Source organism: Podarcis gaigeae (assembly GCF_964106915.1).
Source record: "Podarcis gaigeae genome assembly, chromosome: 4".
NCBI lineage: Eukaryota > Metazoa > Chordata > Lepidosauria > Squamata > Lacertidae > Podarcis > Podarcis gaigeae.
The window spans coordinates 63,692,473-63,716,917 of record NC_139677.1 but is presented as its reverse complement, the minus strand read 5'-3'; the positions used below and the strand labels follow the sequence as shown (position 1 = coordinate 63,716,917).

At 39.1% G+C, this 24,445-nt stretch overlaps 1 protein-coding gene across 2 annotated transcripts in view; it reads left to right on the top strand.

Moving 5' to 3' along the window:
* The window catches only part of GBE1 (1,4-alpha-glucan branching enzyme 1), a 151,878-nt gene that overhangs the window by 45,001 nt on the left and 82,432 nt on the right, over positions 1 to 24,445 (top strand). For both annotated transcript variants that reach the window (XM_083736649.1, XM_083736650.1), the window contains exons 4-5: positions 20,016 to 20,138; positions 21,966 to 22,101. In XM_083736649.1, coding sequence (XP_083592775.1) covers positions 20,016 to 20,138; positions 21,966 to 22,101 — 259 coding nt within the window. The remainder of the gene's footprint in view (positions 1 to 20,015; positions 20,139 to 21,965; positions 22,102 to 24,445) is intronic.

The following is a 24,445-nucleotide window of genomic DNA, read 5'->3' as shown; positions in this document are numbered from 1 at the left end:
CGGAAACTAGAGGGGACAGGGGACATAGAACTGAATCTCCTGGAAAAGGGCGTGCAGGCTAGCATGGCTGTAATCCTGAACAGAAACATGTCACTCAACAACTTTTTGTTGCAGTTCCAGTTATTGTGACTGAAGCCCATATGCTTTTGCTATGTTTATCTTTAACAAGTTGGAGGAGTATTTTGAAAGATGCCTATAGAGGAAATGGCTCCAGATGGTTAAAGGAAACCAAGACACATGCTAGAAGAAAATGAGAGTGGTGTGTGACGGTAGGGGTGGGAGCTGAAACCTCCTGAGGTCTATCAGCTAATCTCAACTCTTTCCACACTTTGAAAATGAAAATTGGTTGAGCTCTGAACAGGAGCAAAAAATTGAGTAAAGAGCACACAGTATAAATATTCCAGACCTGCATTAGTCTGAGATTATTTGTTACGTTGGCTATCCTAGGGAGACTTTATTTCCAGATTCAGCATGTTAATGACCAATATGTTTCCATTAGGACTCCACTTATATAGTGCTTCCCTTATTTTGGGTAAATGAGGTGTGGATTGTGTTTCCCTTTCAATTTAAGTACAGGATGGTTCAAAAGATACCTCTTGGTTAGTAGCAAATTAATTGTATGAACATCTAGTTTAAGAAGAATTAGTGTTACTAAAGTTACATCTTTAGAAATAGGACTCTTTTAGCCTTTTAACAACTTCTCAATTGCAATTTCCCCCCATTTATGGTGCAATCCTATACTCACTTACCTAAGTGAAAGCAATTGAACCCTGTGGGGCTTTGAAGCATGCATGCATTAGATTGCACTATTAATCTATTCTGATTAATGCATATGTTATGATTTTTTTTAACCTTCAAATTATATGACTGTGTGGTTATACTAGTATTTATGAAGATTGGAACAGATGGCCATAATGGTGTGGTTTAATATAAAGAACTTGCTGGAGATAAGTATGTGGATATTTATGCCTCTGAAAGCTGATTTATGTGTGAAATGTGCAGTAGCTATTTGGTCTTCTGGAGATTCCAGTAAAAATGGACAAGGCGTGCAGAAGACCTAATGTGTTGATCATGGTGTGTATGCTTGCCTGTACATGTGTGCATACACACATGTAGTATAGAATTGTAAAATGAAATAATGAGGAGTGGTAGTTGATGTCACACAAGGTCCAACAAATTTCTGCATTGCCTCGCTGGTAATTTCATTTCCCAGAAGGTGGAAGAAGCAACAAGGAGACCATCTATGTTGGACCTGTTCTTCTCCAACAGGGAGGAACTGATCAATGCAGTAGAAGTATTGGGAACTTTGGGAGGAAGTGAACATGCTCTCTTGGGTTTCATAATACAGAGGCAACGGAAAGCTCAGTGGACTTTAAGAAGGCTGATTTCAAAAAGCTTAAGGAACTACTGGGTGAAATGCTAAGGTCAGAAATACTCATAGAGAAGGGAACTTTCTGATGGTAAGAGCTAGGGCCTTTTTTTAGCTGGAACTCGCTGGGTTCCAGCACCTCTCAGGTGAGCGTCATTGCCATTATAAGATAAAAAGGGAGGCATTAATAGTGAGTTTTACCCCTTAGAAAAATAGTTCTGGTAAGAGCTGTTCGACAGTAGAATGGATTCCCTCAAAAGGTGGTGAATTCTCCTTCATTGGAGGTTTTTAAGCAGAGATCCTGTTTGTTTTTATACATATGTTAAATGATTAGAGCTTTGTTGAATTCATATAGTTAAATGACTGAGGTTACCAGTTAAATATCAAGCATGGATTCAGAATTGTCTTCTGAAGGTATCATGGATAAGCTCCTAATGGGAAATTATCTTTTGATAGCTGGTTTTATAATTGAGTTCTGATGAAAATCAAACAAAAAAGGGAAGTTGGCTCTTTCATTAATTTTGTGTTTGTTTAAAAGGTACTGCAGAAGCAGTTCTAATTTGTCTTTCTGTAATGGGTCGTGTGTGTGTACCTAACCATATAGCTGAGGGAACAAATAACATACACATTTCTCTGTTGTAGTCACCTTCAAAATACCTGTGCTTAACTGTTCTCTTTTTTTGGTACCATCTTCTCCTTTGGTGTTCTAGTTACCAATGCTACTAGGGTGAATTTAAAGAGAATCATGGTGCTATGGAGATAGGAATTGGCTTGACTGTCAATAACTATGTTCACTAGTGATCTTCTAAGGGTAGGAAACAGGACAGCCCACAACCTAATGGTGATGAATGGATCACTTGTATTTCATCCATGTATTTGAAAGGTTGGCATTCTTTTTTGGGGGTGGGTGGGTGGGTGGGTAAAGTTATAGCATTCCCTTAGAAGAAGGAGCCGGCACCCATTACTTTGGACTTTAAAGCTTGTAAGGTCTCTCTTCAGACCCACACTAAGCTAACAATGGACATTTTTCTAATGTTTGAAGTAGTTATCCATTAAAATGTCAGTTACCAATGTTCTGTCACACTCCTGCATGGTCAAGGAAACAAGCCACAAAGGCTGATTTATCCAGATAGGGTTCTTTATGGTTTCCATTGAGCACTAGGAGGCAAAGATTGAAAACCCAAAATCTGGTACAGTCATACCTCCGGTTGCAAACTCGATCCATGCGAAAGGCACGTTCGCAGCCCGCAGCGTTCATAGCCTGAAGTACCGTGTCTACATGTGTGAGCGCCGAAATCCGGAAGTAACCCGTTCCGGTACTTCCGGGTTTGGCGCAGTCCGAAAACGCGCAACCCGCAGTGTTCGTAACCCGAGGTATTACTGTATTATGAGGGGAATGGATCATATTGAGCACCTCCGATTATATTCTGGGATGCATGCATTTCCTTCCTTCCTTGTAAGTGAATTGTTGTCATTGCTGTCTTATGATTGCAACAACTCTCTGAGGACACTGATGCATTGGGGAAAATGGTCTTCCCTCTCCCCTATCATACTTAACAGGCCAGGTTGAATTCCTACACATGGGCTGCTTAAATCCCATTGGTTTCTATGAGATTTGGGTAGCTAACTGAGCTACCCAAATCCCTCTCCCCTATCATACTTAACAGGCCAGGTTGAATTCCTACACATGGGCTGCTTAAATCCCATTGGTTTCTATGAGATTTGGGTAGCTAACTGAGCAGTGCAACAGCTCAGTGAAGTTTATTTGTTCAGTGGGTTTATTATGACAATTTTAGTTTTCACTGAACCAATTTTAGATCTTTGACATTGTTTCAAAGCGTCCCCAGAGGTCTAAACGTACAACTCAATTTTAAAATTGTTCCTTTCCCCTTTTTATTATTTCCCTAAATATGAGTTCAGTTACCTCAGTTGCTGCGCAGTTGTGGTTTCCGAATGTTCTGAATAAATGTTTAAAAATCCAGATTGTACCACATATTACTGAACTTAGTACCTTTTTGTATTTTGAGATATATGCTGTAAACCAACTTGGGAAGAATTTTGCTTTTGAAATAAAATAGATAACTTATTAATATTAAATAGATAAATAAAATGCCATGTAGCAGGGCAGTCTAAAGCTTTTTCGAGGGCAGTGGTTCATAGTTCGATTACATTTCTGTGCCACTTTTCATTCAAACAAATTGCAAAGCGGCTTACAAACAATAAATAAGAACAATAAAATACTAGAACATATCAAATACAGTGTAAGTCATAGAATGTTTAACAGCTCATCAGTAAAACAATTACAAATCTTCACTAGAACAGTAATAATCTATAAAACACTATAAACAAAGCAACAGTTCTATGATTCTATGCCTCTATGAACATAGTACATGAGTAGTATTGATTTGGGAGGTGTGAATAGTTGTGAGAAAATGTATGAGCTACCCTCTACCAGCCTTTCTTCTCCTCTCTCCCTATCCAGCATGAACCTAAATTGGTTTGCCTGAAAATAAAGCACCAACCTGGTTTGTCCAAGTTAATGGTTAACTAAATGTTTTGGTCTTCCCCAATGCATCCCAGTGCTGTTAAGCTAACAATATCGTAATCACATAAACTTGTTTGAAAGCCGTTTTTAATTTCCACTTTTTCTAATATTTGAATTTCACTCTGGCTTCTTCATTCCTAAACTGAAAACAAGATAGGCCATGCAAAAGAAACAGTTTGTCTGGCTTACACTGGTCACAGCTTAAGACTTTCTTGCTTTAAGAAGCACAGGGTTATAAAGTATAGGCTATTTGTTCCACATGTAGGCTATACCTATACGTAACAACATTTTCTTTAAAAGCTGTATTGTGAAGAAGCCATACTTTGTTGGGGTCTAACTACACATGGCCCTAATTGCATCAGTTGTCAGCACATCATGTCCTTTCCCCCACCCCAATTAGTTATAGACACAGGGATGATATTCATTGAGAATGCAAGGACAGGAGATTTAACCCTTGGTACAATCACAATGACCCCACCCATTCATGTGGTGCAATCTAGCTTAAGAAAACGGTTCTCACTGGTTCACTGGGTGTTTTTCTCACCAAGGTGTGTGGGGATCTTTATTGCTATGATGGGTGGGAGCTCAAATCTCCCCTGCATACTGCACTTCTGATAAACATCACCCTTACCTAATAAGAAGTAACACAATTGGTGCCAGATAGCTCAGTTGGTAGAGCATGGAGCTTCTTAATCTCAGGGTTGTGGCCCAACCTTGGACAAAAGATTCCTGCATTCCTTTGTTGGACTAGATTCCCCTCTTCCTTCCAGCTCTACAGTTCTATTATTATTTCTAGTTAGGCCATTATTCCTCCATCAAAGAAATACTTCCTGTTGGGAACTTTTATTTCTAATATAGTAACTCTAGTTGAAATCAGATTTATTCTTTCACTACAAGTAGTACGACTAATAGAGTGTTATTAAGGGCTATATATTATGTTTTGTGCTATACAGTGGTGCCTCGCAAGACGAAAATAATCCGTTCCGCGATTCTCTTCGTCTAGCAGTTTTTTCATCTTGCGAAGCAAGCCCATTGACAGCTTAGCGGATTAGCGCTACAGCTGTCAAGCAGCTTCCAGCGATCAGCTGTTAAGCGGCTTATCAGCGGAACAGCTGATAAGCGGCTTAGCGGCTTAAGAAAAGGGCGAAAAAAACCCGCGGGGGGGTGCAAGATTTTTTTCGTCTTGCGAAGCAACCCCATAGGGAAATTCGTTTTGCGAAGCGCCTCCAAAATGGAAAACCCTTTCGTCTAGCGGGTTTTTCGTCTTGCGAGGCGTTCGTCTTGCGGGGCACCACTGTACTGGGAAATTGTTCCTTTGTAGTGAAAATGCTTACTTAAACAGAAAGCTGCAGCAAATAATAATAAAGGTTGAATTTTGAAACTTATATAAATAATTTGCCATCTCACATTAACTTTGCAGAATCCTGCTTGCTTTATATCTTTCAGCAGTTTCAGCTCTACATTTGGGCAACAGGTGGAAACTTCAGCCAAAAGTTCCAGAAAGGAAGTCTCTCACTAGTTCATTGTCCTCATTGGGGAAACAGTGGCGTAATTTACTAAATGGATCCAGATAATGCCTTTTACTTGCTTGGACTGCTATCACAAGAACAGTATCAAGGGTATTTATTGTGAGGTTGATAATAATGTCCGACCTCTTTCGGGGGTTGTTATGAAAATGAATGGTACAGAATTGGAACACTCTTTTCACATTGACAGCCTGACTTGCAGCTCAGTTAAGCCAAGGTACTTGGAGTCCAGCCAATTTAGTCCCAGTTGAAGTAAGTGGATTTAAGTGGTAGCAAATCTAATTAGGTTGCGGGTTGTGCTACCGAGGTGGTGTATTCATAAAGTGATTGGATGTCAACATTATATGTGCAGTTTCTTAGAATAAAAATTTGGATTATAAGATTGAGGATTTTGGAAACAAAAGAACTGTTGATAGTTATAAAATCTTATTGCTGGATTATATTGTATTTATTTAGCAATGCGCTGCTATTCTTCTTGTATAGAGTATGTGGGTATCTTGTGTTTGCCCCTAGACCCAGAAATACAGGTGAGGGAGATAAAGGTTTGAGTAAGTAAGGCCACAATATTTTTTTAAGTGGATCTCCAGTAAATGTTATGCTAATCTACCCAACTCCTTTTCCAGATGTACTCAATATCCCTGGAGTGAACCCAAAGAGACCTTGACTTTGACCTTCAATCAGTCATTAATATTGTTCCTTTATAATCGTAGGGATGTATGTAGTCTCTAAGTAAGACAGCACTGAATATAATATTAAAACAAGATCCTGTAGCACAAATCCTCAAGGACATATATGTTGGAAATAAATGACCTGTATAGTGGATTGATATTCACATGTGCTAGACCAGTGTGAAGAGGAAAGGATAGGCTTGATGAGAGTCAACAACATGAGACTGAATACTGATAAGACAAAGGTGCTGTGGGTGACTTTCGTGTGCTTGGGAGTTAGGGAGCTGGTCTGTTCTGGTTGGGGTTGCACTCCCCCTGAAGCAACAGGTACATAGCATGGCGGTATTGCTTGATTCAAATATGTCATTTGTGGCCCAGGTGTCAGTGGCAAGGAGTGCCTATGCTTAGCTTTGGCTGGTTCCCTTGCTATGGCCATTCCTGAATATCCTTGCCTCAAGAACCCACACTTTAGGGACCTTCCAGACTAATATAATGTGCTCTATGCAAGGCCTCCCTTGAAGATGGTCACTAATCCACAGTTGGTGCAAAATGTGGCCAGCAGGGTATGAAAGAGAGCTAGTGAGAGGACCATGTGTCTCTGAAACCGTGTTCTATGGAACCCAATTAAAAGTGTCCACAAAGTTTTCGAAGACAGTTTTGTTCATCCATAGGTTTGAAACTTTGGTGTTTGAGAATTCAACACCTTGTTGTGAAATACTAGTGCAGTTGTTAACTGAAAGGTTGGTGGTTCAAACTCAAAAAGGGATGATTGTGGACTCTTGCATTGCAGGGAGTTGGACTGGTGACCCTCAAGGTGCCTTCCAACTCTATAGTTCCATTGTGTTTTTTGTTGGCACAAAAATGATTTTTTTAAAAACAAGCTGTAGAGAGGATAATTTTTGAGTGCCATGATCCAAGACTGGGGAAGTACTCTTTGGTTAGAAAACCCCAGCAGCGATTTAAAGTCAGAATTTATGCAGAAAAGTAAAGCATGGGAATATAGTCTGTTAGACCTTTAAAATACACCTTTTAAAGTGAATTCCAAAATATCCCTTTAAAAGGTTTCTTTCCCTCTTCCTCCAGCACAGGAAAAGACTATGTTTGGTAAGTTAAAAAATGGTTTACTTACAAAGGTTCCAAAGGTGAGGTTCATGTACTTCAGAACAGTTGCATAGGCTGTAAAGCTTAGCATAATTACAAAGTGGAGAACTTTCCTAAATTATTAGTATAGGAACTCAGGAATGTCATATGAGAGCCATGTGGTTGAGTTGGAACAACCAGTTCAAACCTCTTCACACATTGAGCTTCACATGTAGACTGGAGAACAAAGACTTACCCCAAAGGTGAGGAGAAATGGACATAGCTAAGCCAACAAAGGTCCGTATAGTTAAAGCTATGGTTTCCCCAGTAGTGATGTATGGAAGTGAGAGCTGGACTATAAAGAAGGCAGATCGCTGAAGAATTGATGCTTTTGAATTATGGTGCTGGAGGAGACTCTTGAGAGTCCCATGGACTGCAAGAAAATCAAACGTATCCATTCTTAAGGAAATCAGCCCTGAATGCTCACTGGAAAGATAGCTCATGAAGCTTAGGCTCCAATACTTTGGCCACCTCATGAGAAGAGAAGACTCCCTGGAAAAGACCCCGATGTTGGGAAAGATTGAGGGCAGAAGGAGAAGTGGATGACAGAGGACGAGATTTCTGGACAGTGTTCTCGAAGCTATCAACATGAGTTTGACCAAACTGCAGGAAGCAGTAGAAGACAGGAGTGCCTGGCATGCTCTCGTCCATGGGGTCACGAAGAGTCAGACAGGCTAAACAACAACAACAAGCCTGGCAGCACAGCTTACTCTATGGTTTTAACGCTTTCATACATTAATTAGATTTAAGCAGGTTGGTTATATGAGGCTGGATAGGTATATTTAGTTTTAAATGTTTAATTTTGGAATGGATTATATTTATGATTTCATTATGTTTATGACTAGCTCTAATACTAATAATCACATGATAAACTAAAATCATATTAAAACACATGTTGAGGAGAACAATTTCCCGTTTAGGTGTGTGAGATTCGCAAATTCCTTTCCTCCCAGCCTAATTTATTGATTCGGGGGAAAGTGATAGGAAAGATGGAAGAAACAAACTCTTTCTTGCGGGGGGGGGGGGGGTAACAAAGTGTCTCCTGAGAGCTTTCTGTGCGCTTGAAAAGAATAATGAAGCAAGCCATGGTGGGAGAGGATTGCCTGACACACTCACCTACATCACTAACAGGTATAGGATTACTAGCACAGCTGATAATTATTGCCCACAATTATTGATAGAGCTCTGTTTCTTTAGTCCATTTGTATTTATATATGTTTTGCTTTGTGCAATCATGATCAGACATTTCATTTAACACAGGCTAGATGCGAATATAGGGTTGGATTCATGTTTTTAATGAATAGAGCAGTAATGACACATAAGGTGACATTTAATGCAAAAGTAAAATGAGAGAAGTTACTGGTTTTTAATAATTCACTGGAATGTGTTTTAGGTGCTTTATTGAAATGGAAAGACTTTGTCTTTCTACGAATGGAGTTATATCTCCCTCTTTTGGAAAATCAAGGCATGACCTGCTTTAGAGATAAGACTTTGCTTCCTTGATTTAAACTCATTTACATTTTCTTTATACAAGTAGGCAGATAAACTTGCTTGACGGCAGGGGGCGGGGGATGACTAATTTGTTTTCCAGCCATTGACATTTATATTAAATATTTAATACAAGTCCAAATGCAAATAGGTAGCTAACCCTAAAATATCAGGGGACAGTGTTAGCAGCATCAGGATCATTGGAATTTCCATATGGAAATGTAGCCGCATGCTTCTTTTTTAATAGAAAGTTACTGTCCTTTCGGCTGTTCTGTTTGTCTTTCCCACCACAGCTTAAATTTGTTCTTGTAACTTCCTTTTCCTTCTACACCCCCCTGTATGTTTCCTTTTTTGAAAAATTCATGACTAATTACTAAAGAGCACTAGCTTGCTAATATGATTAGCTTTATTCATTAATTGCTCAATAAGGGGGAACTTATGGGAACATAACTTACTGCTAGATCACCACAGTGAGACACACTATCCCCATCTCTGCCACAGAGATCTTGCATCAAATCAACAGAACCCATCACTCCTACTCTTCATGCTGCTGGGAGGAGACTAAATATGGTGAAAGAACAAAACCCAAAGCACCACTTTGGTGTTGGGACGTGTTATGGGAAGGAACCGGCTGCCAGAGATCCTGTGCATCCCATCCTGATGGCCAGAGGACCAGTGACACAGACAAGAGGCTATAGAATGCCCTGCAGCCTCAGCCAGCTTGTTTTACATAGGGTATTTCTGCAACACCTAGATATACTATTAATGTTAACAATTTTTCACTCTGCTGCTTTGGTGTTTTGTTCAGGTTTTTTGTTTTTATTTTATTGATCCTTAGTATTCATTTACTCAGTTATTGTCCTCCTTTTTTATAGATAGATTAGATATAAAAGGATGGCTTATAGTAACAACATTAAAACCACAATAAAATGTAATCAAGCAGCATCAGTCAAGTATTAAAATGTCAGCAGCACTAAAGTAATACTAACAAAAACTCTCTTGGTCTTAACAGACAAATAGTTTTGTCCATGCTCTTGTCCTGTCCAGAAGTGAGGGACATGGCAACCCACTGGAGTTTCAAAACTAGTGTCAACTCCCAAACAGCCTCAGATCAGGGTTTTATAATAATAGCATTGAAGCTGCAGCCTGTGCAGCAGTGTAGGCAGGGCAGACCTACAGATTTAGAAGCAGACTGTAGCCCCCTTTTCTCATTATTTCTGCTTGTACAGCCTCTTGCTGTTGTATGTTGCTAGGTCATTTTATTTATGTTTTGTGCTCAAAGTAGTCTCTGGCAAAAATCAACAGATGTGCACATGAAGAGGAGCTTGTGTGTGATTCTGCTGATAGCCTCATTCTGCAGTTAGGTTCCTCATTGTACAGAGATTGAAAGACAGGAAATATGGTTGCCAAGAGGACTAAGCATACCAAACCTCCGGAACTGGTGAGAAATCTTCAGGCCACAGCCTAGGATTTTATCTTCATTATCTCATCTCAAATATGGTGTGTGCTCCCTGAATGCTCAGCTCAGTTTCTCTGCATTGTGTATTCATCAAATCTTGTGTCGCGCACAAATGTCAGGCTAATGGAATGCTATAAATTGCAGAGGATAGAGATAATAGCTTCTTATATACTGTCCTTGTAAATAACCAGTCTCTCTGACATTTGCATATTTATATTAAAGCTGTTCCACTCAAACAGTATTTAGCATGATGATAGTCTCTGATGTCCGGTTGTATTTTAGTCACTTGCTCAGAAGTCACATTTGCCAACAGCTATTTTCAAGTGACTGCATGCCAAGGTGGTTTAAAGAGTGATTTGTAGGGTAGCCGATTGTTGTTGTGTTTTTTGTGTGTGTGTGTGTGTGTGTGTGTGTGTGTGTGTGTAATCTGAAGTAGGCTTTAGACAATAGCAAGTGATCCCATCTCCACCCCATGATTATATTATAGTGTGTTGTCAAAACGAGCAGAACAGCAACTGGAATTTGGTCTACTTGTCAAAGTGACAGAAATTTTATTTATTTGCATACTTACTTTGGATGTCTTGCACCATAAGCTGTTTCAGCTGGGGCATGCCTGCTTGATTTATAAGTTCAGCTCAGTTGCTTTATTTCAAGTATACAATAGTGCTACAGACTGGTTTTGGATGTGAGAAACCCAGATTCAAATCCTCACCAAGCCATAAATCTTCCTGGGCGGCCTTGGACCATGCCGCTATTCCTCAGGCTCACTTGCCTTGCAAGAGATTGCTAGCTCCCAAGTTTCTTATGAGTGAAAGGCACTCCATTCCTAAGGGATAATAATTGTGATGCTTAACTGGCAATATATGATATACTGCTATGTAAGGACTGCTGGGTTTTCTGCAGATGAATATTTTTTTTAATAGACAAACACGTCGCAAGACCTTTTTTTAAAAAAAAAAGTCTTACAAGCGCTAGGAACTTGGGTCTAGTGTTGGGCTTGAGCAAGAAAGTGCAGTTTTGTTTGACCCCCCCCCCACCTCCAAAGGGAGACAGTTTGCAGTAGTGGAGAGCAACAATGGTGTCAGTGAAAGCAGTACCAGTCCAGCTGCACAGTACTCTCTTGAGCTAGTGCTGAGAACGTGCTAGGCAGAGGCGTAGGAAGATCAGGTGGTACCCGGTGCAGAAAATTTCTTGTCACCCCCCCATTGGTGTGGTTCCCCCCCTGCAAAAATGGTTTTAGTTCATATTTTATTACAAAGGAATAATAACAACAACAATAATAATAATAATAAACAACTTTTATTTATATTCCGCGCTCCCCGGCCAAAGTTGGGCTCAGGGCGGCTAACATCAGATACATAACATTGGTATGAAATCAAACAATAATTAAATTACCTCCTAAAAACATGTCAAAATCAAATTAAAGTCTAATTAGATGGCTTTCCGTAGGGTTAGAGTGGGGAAAAGTAAGTGCTCCACTGAATTGAAATTTCAGCCTTCGTGACATAGGAAAATGGCCAAGCAAACAGCTATTTTTGTGGAAGAGGGTCAAGATATTAACTGATATGCATGAAATTTCATATATAGCTATATAATCCCTAGTGTAGTAAGATAAGACCTTTGGAGCAGGCATTTAAAAAAATAAAATAAAATATGAACCGCCCTAGTAGGGCAGTAATTATTCCTTGATAATTGGCACCTGGGGCAAACCTCCCCTACCCCCCCTTTCCTATGCCCCGGGTGCTAGGCAAGCTCATTATCTTGTTTACTGCCCATGCTGATATACAGAGCTCTGAGGCATTGATGATAAGGAAGACAGTGGCAGCTTCAACCACCTGTCCCACTTCTCTTTACCGTCCCAGGTCCAGGTCTTTAATTTATTATTTTAAAAGGAGGCTGGTATCAACCTTTGTGGGCCCTGTCATTTACCTCATAATGTCAGGCGCTGACACCAAGCATGTAGAAACTGACCCAAAGCACATGGAAAAATATCTTCAAGAGCCCTTTGGCTGGACCAAGCTGTGCAGGCCCAGGGAACACCTGAAAAGCACTGCAGAGCTACTTGAAACCCAGTCTCTTTAGGTTCTCTTGAATATATATATTACCCATGAAGACACACATACATTCCCATGTGAAAACACATGGTCTTGATTAATACATGGGTAGCCAATGTGGTACGCTGTTATTGGACCCCTCCTCCTATCATTGTTGACCTTTGGTCATGCTAGCTTGGGTTGATGAGTGTTAAGAGTCACAACAACAACTGGATAGTGCCACATTAGCTACCCCTGCATTAGAAGGTGTGTGTATTGCTTCACAACAAAATTATTTCATAAAGTTTCACACTTCTCCCTCCTTATTAATATTAGAATATTAGAAAGTATATTCTACACAACTGCACTTGTGGCAAAAATTCTGATCACGGCTTAAGTAGATATTCTGAAAAGGAAGAAAAAGAAAAAGTTTTTTGGCTTAACACGTCTCAAAACTTGATTCTGTATGAAGCAACGATGTCTAAGAATTTCAAAGAATAGCTAGGAAAATAGTCTATATATCATTAGTTCCCTGACTGACACAACAGAACAGAATGGTACACGCTTCACTGGTTAGAAGAACACAAAGTGCTTGGTTGGTGACTTGCCTCAATTGTCTGGGGTATTGTGACAGCACATGCTTAAGAGGGTAGATACAGTAGTATCTGTATCATAACATCTGTAATAAGGTTGAATGGAGATTTAGTGTTGCATTGTCATGTTTCGCATTTCCTTTACAGGAATCTTGGTGGAACTTGTAAATATAAGCCCCTGAATTTTTATTTATTGAAGTTCAAAAACCGCAGGCTTTCCAGAGTTTCCAGTGTTTTGCTCGCTACACCTTACAACTATCTATCAGCTTGTATTGTGAGGGATTTTCTATGCAGTAATCTGGCAGCAGCCTTCTAGCAGTTCCTTTGATCAATTCTGTCTCTTTATCACTGTCTGAATGCAGTGGTCAGGTGAGATTTATGTACCGGTATATAGACTCCAGGTACACATTGATGCAAGCCTCTTTGTAGGACTGAGAATTCTGTAGTATACAAATGGTGCATAAATGGCTTCTTGCAAGCTAGAAGTTGACTGTATTAACAATTCTTCCACTCTCCCTTTTTTGCTTTGCATTGAGCATCTTTTTTTCAGTTTGGGAACAATGCCCCTCAGCCAACAACAAAATACTGTACTGAATATGCACCAACCTGTGAACCACATCAATTAATCCAGAGTAGTAGAGACCCTCCCTCTGCAGACACACATTCCTGAAGGTGGCTTAAGTGGTTAAAATCACAGCATCATGGTAAAACAGCATGATCACAAACAAAACACAACAAAGACAGGCTCAGCAGATAACACAATCCTTAGATGAAACATTTTCTACTTGGCAGGCTAAAAACAGACAAAGAAACCCATTCACTAATCAAAGGGGGCCACCTTGGGACGAGGTGTTATTATAATATTGGCACGTCCACTAAAAAGGCTCTATCTCTTGCCTCAACCAGCCATGGATCCACTTTAAGGTGGGGCCCCTCTGTGCTTAACCATCATGAGCTGGCAGGCTACCAATGTGTCCTAGATTAGTTGATCATAGAACTCACCAGTGGGGCAGTGACCCTGGGCTTAATCTTAAATAGTGCCAGGGACCTGATGCAAGATGAGTGTTGTTGAACCGATTGGAAATAGTAAAATATTCTCCTCCTCCTCCTCCTTTTATTGCCAAGAAAATCCAACTTGGTAGCATTTGACTTTAAAAGAAGACCAGTTCCAAAAATGAGGGGATTGGGAAAAGTGAATTCCATGCTGGGCGTCATTAGGAAAGGGCTTGAAAACAAAACTGCAAATATAATGCCATCATACAACTCTAAGATGCCACTGTGCTTGGAATTCTATGTTTAGGAGCTTATGTGCAAGAGGGGGTGGGACAATGGTTAGACCACTTCGGAAAAGAACCTAAACGCCAGTTCCTGTGCACTGTGTTTGAATTGATGGTTGCTTGCTCTCTAGCTGCATGTTCTCTCGGATGACCTTGACTTGGAGCAGAAATGACTTTCTGTGGGATGACCAGTCCAAGTGGAAGTGTGACACTCTTGATGATTTTCTTGGCAGATTTTGATACTATTGCCCATGGCATCCTTCTGAGTTAGGAGCTAGAGGTCCTTGGATTGTAGTATTTCTACTCCTGATTAGATGACCAGTTCACAAAGGTGGTGATGAGGGAATGAAATAGCAGATAGATATAGAATATATTTGAACTTGTCTTCCTGTTTGTTCTTAGTTTTCACAGATTCCAGAACTGAGTCTATCTATCCAATGAGCTCTCAGGGCAGCCACTCTTTTATATGGGGACCGTAATTTTTTATTTGTTTTGTTTTGTTTATCGAAGCTTCTGTTTGTACAAAATGATTTAGCTAATTAACACTTATAAAAGCAACCTTATTCTGATTACCTCATTTATAATTAACTCTTCCTTTATTTACCTCTTCAACTACTTTTTAAAATTCATTTCAGACATTTGAACTTAAAACAAATGCTCTGTGTTTATCAAATAGATTATGAGCATGATCTCTGTATGCACCAGTTAGATTGTAATGCTTACTTGAAAAAGTTGTTGAATCAGTGCCAAGTGCAAAGGCGTAAATGTTTTGAATCTACAAAATTGTGTGTTCAGTGACTTTTCTTTTGGAGGAGTGAAGGTTGAGTTGGTAACTCTTGTTTTATCTTCAACTTAAAACCTTCAGGCAAGGTGAAACGTTTAATATTGTCTCTTAAATATAAATTCTTAGTGACACCTGGGACTGCTGTGACAGCCTGTAATGAGCCATTGTTATAGACATGCAGGAAGAGTGTTATATATCAGAACTGGATTTGAACTGGAAGATCTAGCTCTGGAAATTTCATGCCGCCCCCCACCCCCCGCCCTTCTGTTCTGCATCTTTCAGTTCTCCCTCTAAGACTGTTCCTTGGAAGTAACAGTCTTAGAGATAGACTGTAGGGACTTTCTTCAGTAGGGAGGTTAGCATTTTCCCTTGGCCAGTATTAAAAACCTGCCCTTTGTACAGAGATAATACCTCTCAGTATTAGCAAATACTAGCATCTTTTATGCCCTTTCTGGATTTTTCTTTTTGCCAGGACATCTGCTATATCTTTGCATATCTTGTTGAAGTTACAAGGAAAGGTGGAAAATGGAAAGCATAGATGGGGAAAAAGATCAAATGAGTAAATTCTAGTTTCTGTTAAATCTTTTACATGTTTAAGGAATTGATAAGGGGCATGTGTCCCCTTAGGTGTTCATTTATTTATTGCATTTATATCCTTCCTCCTCCTCCAAGGAACTCAAGGTGGTGTACATGGTTCTCTTGCTCCACATATAATCCTCCCCACAACCCTGTGAGATAGGTTAGGCTGAGAGTGAGTGATTGGCCCAAGCTAACCGAGTGAGGTTCATGGCTGAGTGGGGTTTTGAACCTTGGTCTCCCATGTCCTAGTTCAAACACTCTAACCACTACACCACACTGGACTGCAACTGTGATCACTCATGACTATTGCCCTTGCTGGCGGGAGCTGATGGGAGTTAATAGTCCCGCAACACCTGGAAGGTCCCAGAACGATGTTAGAAAAAGATCACACAATTAATCAAAATATTTTTAACTAGAAGGTTCATACCCAGTGTTATCGGGGAATTCTAGGCAACCCAAAACACAGTGCAGCTTTGAAATCAGTGGTTAAAGTCATCGTAGTTTGCAAGGTTCAGTCTGCTATATTGACTCTCGCTATCCAATTGCATCCGGTCGAAAACTGCTCCTTTATTTCAGGAAATAGCAAAATTTGGTTATGATATCTTGAGAGAGCATAAACAGGAAAAAAAACAATTTTGCAAAATATATAGGAGATACAGTGTGAAGAGCATACAAGTCTGCCAATGAACAGTTGGTTATTTCTGATAAAAATAAGTAAACTAGATAGGTTTCCTTAGAATGTCTTTGCAAAGATGATGTCCTCAGAATGTTCTGCAAGCTATTCACCCCTTGGCTTTGTTGCATGAAAGTGACTGACACATGGCATGGAAAGTACGTTGCCTTGAAATGTGTGCTCTAATGATTCTGAGTATATGGAATATAGTTTAGCCATTCATATGCCTTTATCTATCCAGGAGTTACATTGCAGGTGATATTAAGCCTGGGAATAGTAAGCTGCATTGCACATTACAGAAGTTTTTAGAATGCCTCTGGCCACCTAGTTCTGCTCCTTCTCACTTACAGTTGAAGAAAGACGTTGCCCTTTTCAAATTACCTCCAAATGACAAAATGTGCTTCCTCAACATAAAACCTTGTTCCCTGAATAATCATTTCCATTTTATTATTCACTTGCTGCTTCTTTTTCTTGAAGCAGATTCAGACTTTCGGATCTCTCTCTTTTCTCTCTCTGTTCTATGACTTCTACAAATACTGTATGTTGGTAACCATACGGACTGAGGGGGGTGTTGTTTTGTTTTTTTAGTTTGAAGAGATTCATCCCCAGCAGATTGAATCTGAGGCCGCAACACTACCAGCAAACATGATTTAAATGCTGTTATAAATTGCATTTGCTGGAAGAAAGGGAAGGATAACGGACTCCGTTGACGTAGCCTAGTGGTTTGGGACTCTATCTTTCAGGAAATAAGAATGTGTACATTATTTTTAGTTCCTGTTCTGGGAAGGACAGTGATACAGATGTAGAATTCAAATGTCATACTGGCTGTTCAGAATATTCAAAACAGGCTGCAAAGTGTATGTGGAAGGGGGAGGCAGAGAAAGAAAAGAATTTATCTCTTGTGTTTGCTGTCAACAGACTAACGTGGACTGACCCTCTGGAAATGGAGAGAATTTTCTGAGTCAGTTGTCCCAATGCTTGGCAACACTAGCAAGCTATCTGGGTTATGATATGGATTTCCTTACCAGTAGGAAGGTTCATGTACAGACATGCACATATATATATATAGAGAGAGAGAGTGTTACATTTTTACAACAGCCAGTTATTCATTTTAGGCTTTGCTGAAAGCTAGACTTTTTATTTTTATCTTACAAGTATGTCTGTGAAACTTCGAAATGTACTAGTATAGGATCATGCTAGTAAGCTCTTTTATTATTCACTGTACAGCACTTTAAAAGGCAGCTCTTATTGGCTTCATCATTTAATTAAGGACTGGTTCTCTTGTGTGCTACTTAAACTCTAAAACCTGATGGATGGGGGATGTAGGAAAACAGGGGTTCTTTCCGTAATACATTTCAACCTAAAGATTTAGCAGGAGTTTTAAACTGAGAAACCCGAGGGCCCAATATCTGTATTTAAGCACATTAAACTTTCCGTAACTAGATTTCAGAAAGACCTGTTTCTAGATTGCAAAAAAGAGAAAATAATTTCAACTTGTTCCAAATCTTAATGACATTCAGCATTCAACTCTGCTGTGTTACCTTAGTGACTCCCCCTCCCCGAATGAACAGTTTTGAGGAGCTGCTCATTACAGCTGCTTCAAACAGAATTTCCATTTTATGGGAAAGTCTGATATTTCCTCTATAGCAATATAGGACTGGGATACAATTGTCAGAACTTGCACTAGTTTTTGCAGAATGAAGGCTTAAAAAAATCCCCAACACCATCAACCATTGGTCTTGGTGGGAAATGAATAGAACATGCTGCTTTAGCCTAGTTCTTTTCTCTGGCTTTTGACCTAATGAATGTGCCTCCCATGGTATGTTGTTTCCTATTACAGAATATAAAGTGAACCAAAAGTTCTAATAAAAACTGCCTTTTTCTGTAGGAAAAAAGGTGTGATGGAGTCCAGCTGTTCCTCATCCTATTTAAATGTGTGAATCATACGCCCTTTCCCTGAAATTCTGTATTTGGTGGTATAATAGGTAATCATGGATGTTAGACTCCTAGGGATAATTTTCACCTGGTATTTTAGTGTAGTGTGGCATAATTAATGTAGATGACCTACTATGACCCTGTTATTTGCTTGCCTATAGAGCAGACACAGGTATGGCACAAATGGTTGCTCATTGGTTTTCTTAGCATGATATGAATAAAACTGTGCACACACAAAATCAGAAGAGCCAATAGCCTTTTGCACAATTGATTTGACCTGGTTCCTCAGTCTGAACACTGCATAGATAATTACAACCCGTTTGCCTCTCTGCCTGCCTCCAGATCACACCTGCTTTAACAACTGTATCTTGGCCATTCTTTCTGCCTTCTTTCCATAGTTTTGTAAAGTTCTCAAGTTGGCCCAGTAGAGATAGTTGGAATACTCACTAAAAACACAGTTGATGAAAAGTACTGCATATACTTAAGAGAGAGAGATTAATATTCTGTTCGTCTGATGGTAGCCTTCATTCCAGTTGCATAAATAAATAGAAAGTTATTGCCTGGTATCTGGAGTGGAAACACCCAAAGTTAGGCATTGGTTACATTCTGGAGAAAGAGTCCCAAAGATATAGATGTCCCTCTGTGAGAGTCTACGTTCTGTGGAGACATTGGGCATTGATAACAAAGAGATGAGCAAGAACTGCACTACCATAATGTGAGCCTACCCATCATTGCCATACCCATCTTGTCACTCACTCTCAATGCATGCTCCAGGCAACCATGACAGAGTTGTGAGACTTATAATATGTTACAGGTAGGGATAGGGATCACTTGCTAAGAAAGGTTTTGGTAGCTTACCCATGGCAACATGTACTCTGGCACTGAGACGATCCCTGTGTAAACCAACACCTGCTAACCACACTTTAGGCAAACCTAAATTTTATTCTATATATTTGTTTTCAAGATCCTGATTTTAATCTCTATTTTTGTTGTGTCTACTGTTTTCAATACCAACCACTATTTTTACTGAATATTTTATACTATTTTATGTAAACCGATTAGAGGTTGATTTATTTATTATTAAGCAGTATCATTTGCTTTAAAACTAATGAATGAATGTGTGCTTTGGAACCTCAAGCTTTCTTTTAAATACAGTCCCAATGTGCTTTTGGCTAAATGTCAGGTTTTTTTCTCCAGGAATTCCTGTTTTGATTTGGGGTTTTTTTTTGTCATTTGTTACAATACTGTAAATTGGGTTCAGTAAGTTTAGATATCTTTCAAATGAAAACGTAAAAAATAATAATTGTACATTGGAATTAGATGTGGCTGCTGCTATCAGCTTCAAGTTACCTCTCCCAGAAACATTCAGTAGTGTAAAATATCTAAAGGACACTTTATTGCCTGTTTTTCTAGCCCACTGTGAATTGTCTGCAACTTTGAGGGATGAAGAAACTTGCAATGTGATGATGGCATTGTAGTATATTGACTCTCCTGGCTCTCCGTACCAGGCGTTACCTCAGTCTGCTCTCAGACACAGTGGGTTGTATTCAGTGTTAGTCATTCTGAGTAGACCCATTGAAATTAATGGACATGACTAACTTAAGCTAATCTATTTCAATGGGTTTACTCGGGGGGGTGGGTACTTAGCTAGATACATCCATGTGTTTTTATTTTCAAATTTGTATTATATGCAGCAGCTTGCTGCTTGGTTTTCCCCTCCATAACCAGTTTTGTATTAAAGTTCTTTTTTGTGTGGACCCTCTGTGGGGCTGCCTCTTCATGATATTTTTCAGTCATGTTTTGAATTGAAAAATGTTACAGAGAAACAGAGGGAGCGAAGAAAATGTGAAGCTACTACTTTGTAGCAGCCCCCTCCCCTTACCTAGAATGTATAATTCTGGCCTTAGTTTAACCTTGTCTGTTTCTTTTTATATTTAATTTTCTAGGTGGTTATCAAAAGCAGAAGCGGAGAAGTCCTCTATCGTATTTCACCCTGGGCAAGATATGTAACTCAGGGTGCCAATGTGAACTATGACTGGGTAAATTGGGAGCCACCAACCCCATACAGAGTAAGCTATTTTAAATACGTTAGGAATATAGGATGGGCTGGGTATTGGTGAGTGGTATGTTTCCTCTAAATTTACATTTTCTGATCATCTGAAAATGGGCCATTTTATACCAAATTTAGATAACGTTTTACACAGAAGATAAACTTATTAGAAGGGAGTATGTGTTCATTTTCCTTTTAATAGTTAGGAAAGTGATTCAAACCACATACACACATCTGCAGATGAATTTGGTACACTTTTTGTGTCTGTGCATTTGCATAAATAGGTAAGCTGGTGGAAGATCTGCTGGAAAATAGACTAATGTTAGCTGTAATACTTTGATTGAAATTACATAAAAAACGGTGCTGTCCACTATATTTGGAATCTGATGCTATTTTACAAGTAAAACTGAAAAAATGATTTCATAGTGGTTGTTTCACTTTTTTTATTTATACACAGAGGCATAAAGCATGCAAATGGAATCCTTGCATGTCCCTGTATTTTGAGTTACCATTCCTTTCCCTCGCCCCCTGCCCAACATGATTACAGAAGTTATTTAACAAACTCAGAGCAATTGAATATCTTATTGTGAGATTGGAGGACTTGTGGTGTTTTGAAGTATGTAGGTTTTCAGGGAAATTGCATTCAATTTTTAATTTGGTATGCATAAGATATATCAAGTATCAGTTCCAGTGATACAGATAAACAAAGAAAAAGCTTTGTTTGCAAAGTAGAAATTTACATACAGAATTGAAAAATAAATATCCATACCTATTTGTGTTTACTCTTCCAAAAGTACACAAAAAGTTGTTAGCTGCATAAAAAGTTGTAGCCCTACAAACTTTGTGATTTTTTAAAATCTTGGCAACACTCCACAATATTGTAACCCACTCTGGTATGGCAGGCCTTACAGAGTTATGCAAGTCCCTTGCAATTACAATTTTTGCAGCAGTCAAAAGATTGGTTATTAATTCATGATGTTCCTTCTGCAGTATTCCTTCTAATAAGCTCAGTAAAATAACCTTTGGATTTAATGATAGGAAGCACAGATGAGATATTTTTTTTGTGGGGGTGGGGATAGCAGTCAGGAAGGTAGTACAACATTTTGAGCAGATAATGTGCCTGCCAACAAGAGTTAAAAAATAAGTTTAAAACATGCACCTGTTTTCCAACAAGCTTCTGGGAACCTTAGATTTCCCTGGAAGCTGATCAGGGTCTCCCTGGTGACCAAAGTTCTAACAGCCGATAGTTCCACGGCTATCCTTCACCCGCCATTTATAGCACCTGAGATGGGCAGTGGAGTGTGCATCTAGGACTGTTTATTTCTTAAAGGTCAGTCCGCAGTGCCCTGTGTCAACTGAGGTTCTACTTTAAATCGCACCACATAATGCTGTGCAACACAGAGAGGGTACTTGGCACTCAAATCGACAAGGAAAGGGTTTTCTGGCAGGAGAGGTTTGGGGAAAACAAACAAACCTGGTGGTTTAATTCACAAGAGGTGAATCGAAACGAAACATTCCTTCCAACTGGTGATCTTTTTTTTTCCTGGGAAAGGCTTTTTCAAGGCTGAACCCAAGCAGCTCACTTAATCCTGGCTATTTTGGTATTCGGTTGGTGTCAAGGGAATATCATGACCAAAGAGAAAGTTTTGTGAAGGGAAATGGTACGGATGATACCAGTCTTGAGACTGAAGTTCCCTTGCCCCCCACCCTACGAATTTATGTGATTTGTTATATAACAGCTGCATTTATCTTAAAGTGAATGTGCTGGTTCAGATTACCAGTTCTTGTCTAATATAACTGACAGCTTCTCACATTTTTATTCCCAAATCATTTTTCCATTGTGCAGCGGAGACATCCTGTTCCTAAGAAGCCTAAAAGCTTAAGGATCTATGAATCTCATGTGGGAATTGCTTCCCCTGAAGGGAAAATAGCTTCATATAAAAACTTCACACACAATGTACTTCCGAAAGTCAAGGATCTTGGTAAGTAATATCTGAGGCTTCTTCTGAGATAAATTTTTAATGAGCCCTGTGCTTTTATTAGAAAAGCTCATTTCGAGAGTCTGTGGATTGTCTCCGTATTGATATTTAATGCATCATAGCAATGTATTTTAGTGTGCTGAACATTCTTTTGTACTGAACCAAAGGTTTTATATTTTTTTTAAAGGGACTGAAATCCTCATGTGGATGAGTGCTTTTTATAGTGTTTAGATCATTTATTTGTGGAGTACAGCAACCAGAAATAAAACTCGTATTTCAAATTATTAATCTAATTGCATGTATCATCCTGCATCTCTGTGTCACTGCATTGTTGCAAGCAAAGTAGCTAATTTTTCTTTAGTGCATCTGTAAAGGAGCAAGCATTTTCTTAAAAGCTAGATTAAAAAAAACGACATTTTAAACATGCATTTCTAAAACTATTTTCTAAAACTATTTTATAGCTGGATGCATGGGTTAGTTGCAAAGAAAACAATAAAATGAAAATAGTCATGTATAAACTAAGTAATACAGAACAGAAAAGGTTTGCGTAACTCTGTATTCAGAACTACTGAAGTGAAGAAAGTTTTAAAATAATTCTTTTATAGGCAGTTTTTAAAGCATTTTTAAATACTAATATAAACCCAATTTTACAAGTGAATACTCAATATTAGGAAATAGAAACACATCTGTGCCCCGGCAAAAAGAAAGGGGAAATGATATTGAAAATTGATTTTTCACTGTTGATTGAAATGTCAAAATATGTATGCCAAAATAATTAGCATACAGTCCTTCTGAGCATAGCCCACCCGGGGCAATTCAGAACATCATAAAACAATGCATAGCAACAATGTTAGCAATACCTAGGCCAGTTAAAAGAGTTTACAGACATCAGTATAAATTACCAACAAAACAATTGCTACTCAAATGGCCAATTCTGAGAGAATAACCTTTAGGATAAAGTGTTCCAAAGAAGAGAGATTTTAAAGGCCTTGTTTCTTGTAATCACCAGTTGAATCTCCCAAATAGCCAGCCAACTATGCAGAACTTCTGCTGCAGACCTTAATATCCAGGCAGATTCATATTGGTGTATGTGGTTCTTCAGGAATTGTGGCTCCAAACTTCTAAGGCTTTAAAGTTCAAAACCAGCATCTGGTGCCACTGGTACCAATTGACATTACATGTCCTAATCTTGTTTCCACCAGCAACTGAGAAGCAGCATTCGGCCCTAATTAGAGTTTTGGGACCATCTTCAAAGGGAGATCCACATAGAACAGATTGCATTAGACTATCCTGAAGGTGACCTAGACAAAGTTCAGTATCTCTAGTTAGGGTCATATTTGGCATATCAACCTCTTCTGGGAAACACTCTCCTAGGCACAGATAGTGCAGAGTTCAGTGCAACCTCAGCAAGACAGAATGTACCTCTATCCAGATGCTTGCTTAGGTAACATCACACCTAAACATTAAGGGCTTTAAAGGTTCACACCAGCACTTTGAATTTGACCCAGAAATGGACCAAAAATCAGTGCAACTGGTTCAAAGTTGGTGTCACATTGTGGTCTTATGATTCCTACCAATATCTGCATGGCTCAGCATAATTATGTGTCAAGTGATGCACATTTAGGCAAAAATCCAAACTTCGCATTTATACCAGAGATTGACTAGGAAAGGGGCCTTGAAGTCATGGGGTAGAAGACCCATTTCCTAGTCTCTCTGTAGTTCAGGTGTTGAGGGTTGCAACCTAAGTTAACTAAGCGGATACTACCCATCTCTCACATCTGATTTGAGGGCAAAAGAAAAAATAAGTAATTAAGTAAACATTATGAAAATTTTGAGGAGCAGGTTAAGTGACATGTCAAAGATTTTAGTGAAAACTAAGAATCAAGAGAAACTCTGGCTTCCACAGAGTTTCAAACAGATCTGAAGGTTATCCTTTGCCTATAATCCTTGCTTGGTGGCTGAAGGGGCATTTATTTGCTGACATAAAAGTTAGCTTAGTAAAAGATTTGTTTTAAGTGCTGGCGGTTTCATCATTAAACTGTACTTTTCCCTTCAGATTTCCTTCACTTAATATCACAGAAAAACATTTTGGGTTGGATAAGGGACAAAAAGAAAGGTTTTTCTTTTCCTTTGGTCCTCAGCTCCTTCAGTAAGCTTCAAAGCAAAATTCCATTGCTTTAATGTTTGTTCTTTTAGAGAGATTCCTTGAGGGAAATGAATTTGGAGAAAAATATGTTAACGATTAGATAGAAATGGTGCATGTTTGAAACATTAAGGAAAGCGCAAGGTTTCGTATGTGCATAGTCGGTTACTCTTTTTCTTTTTATGATCAACAGTGTAAATATCA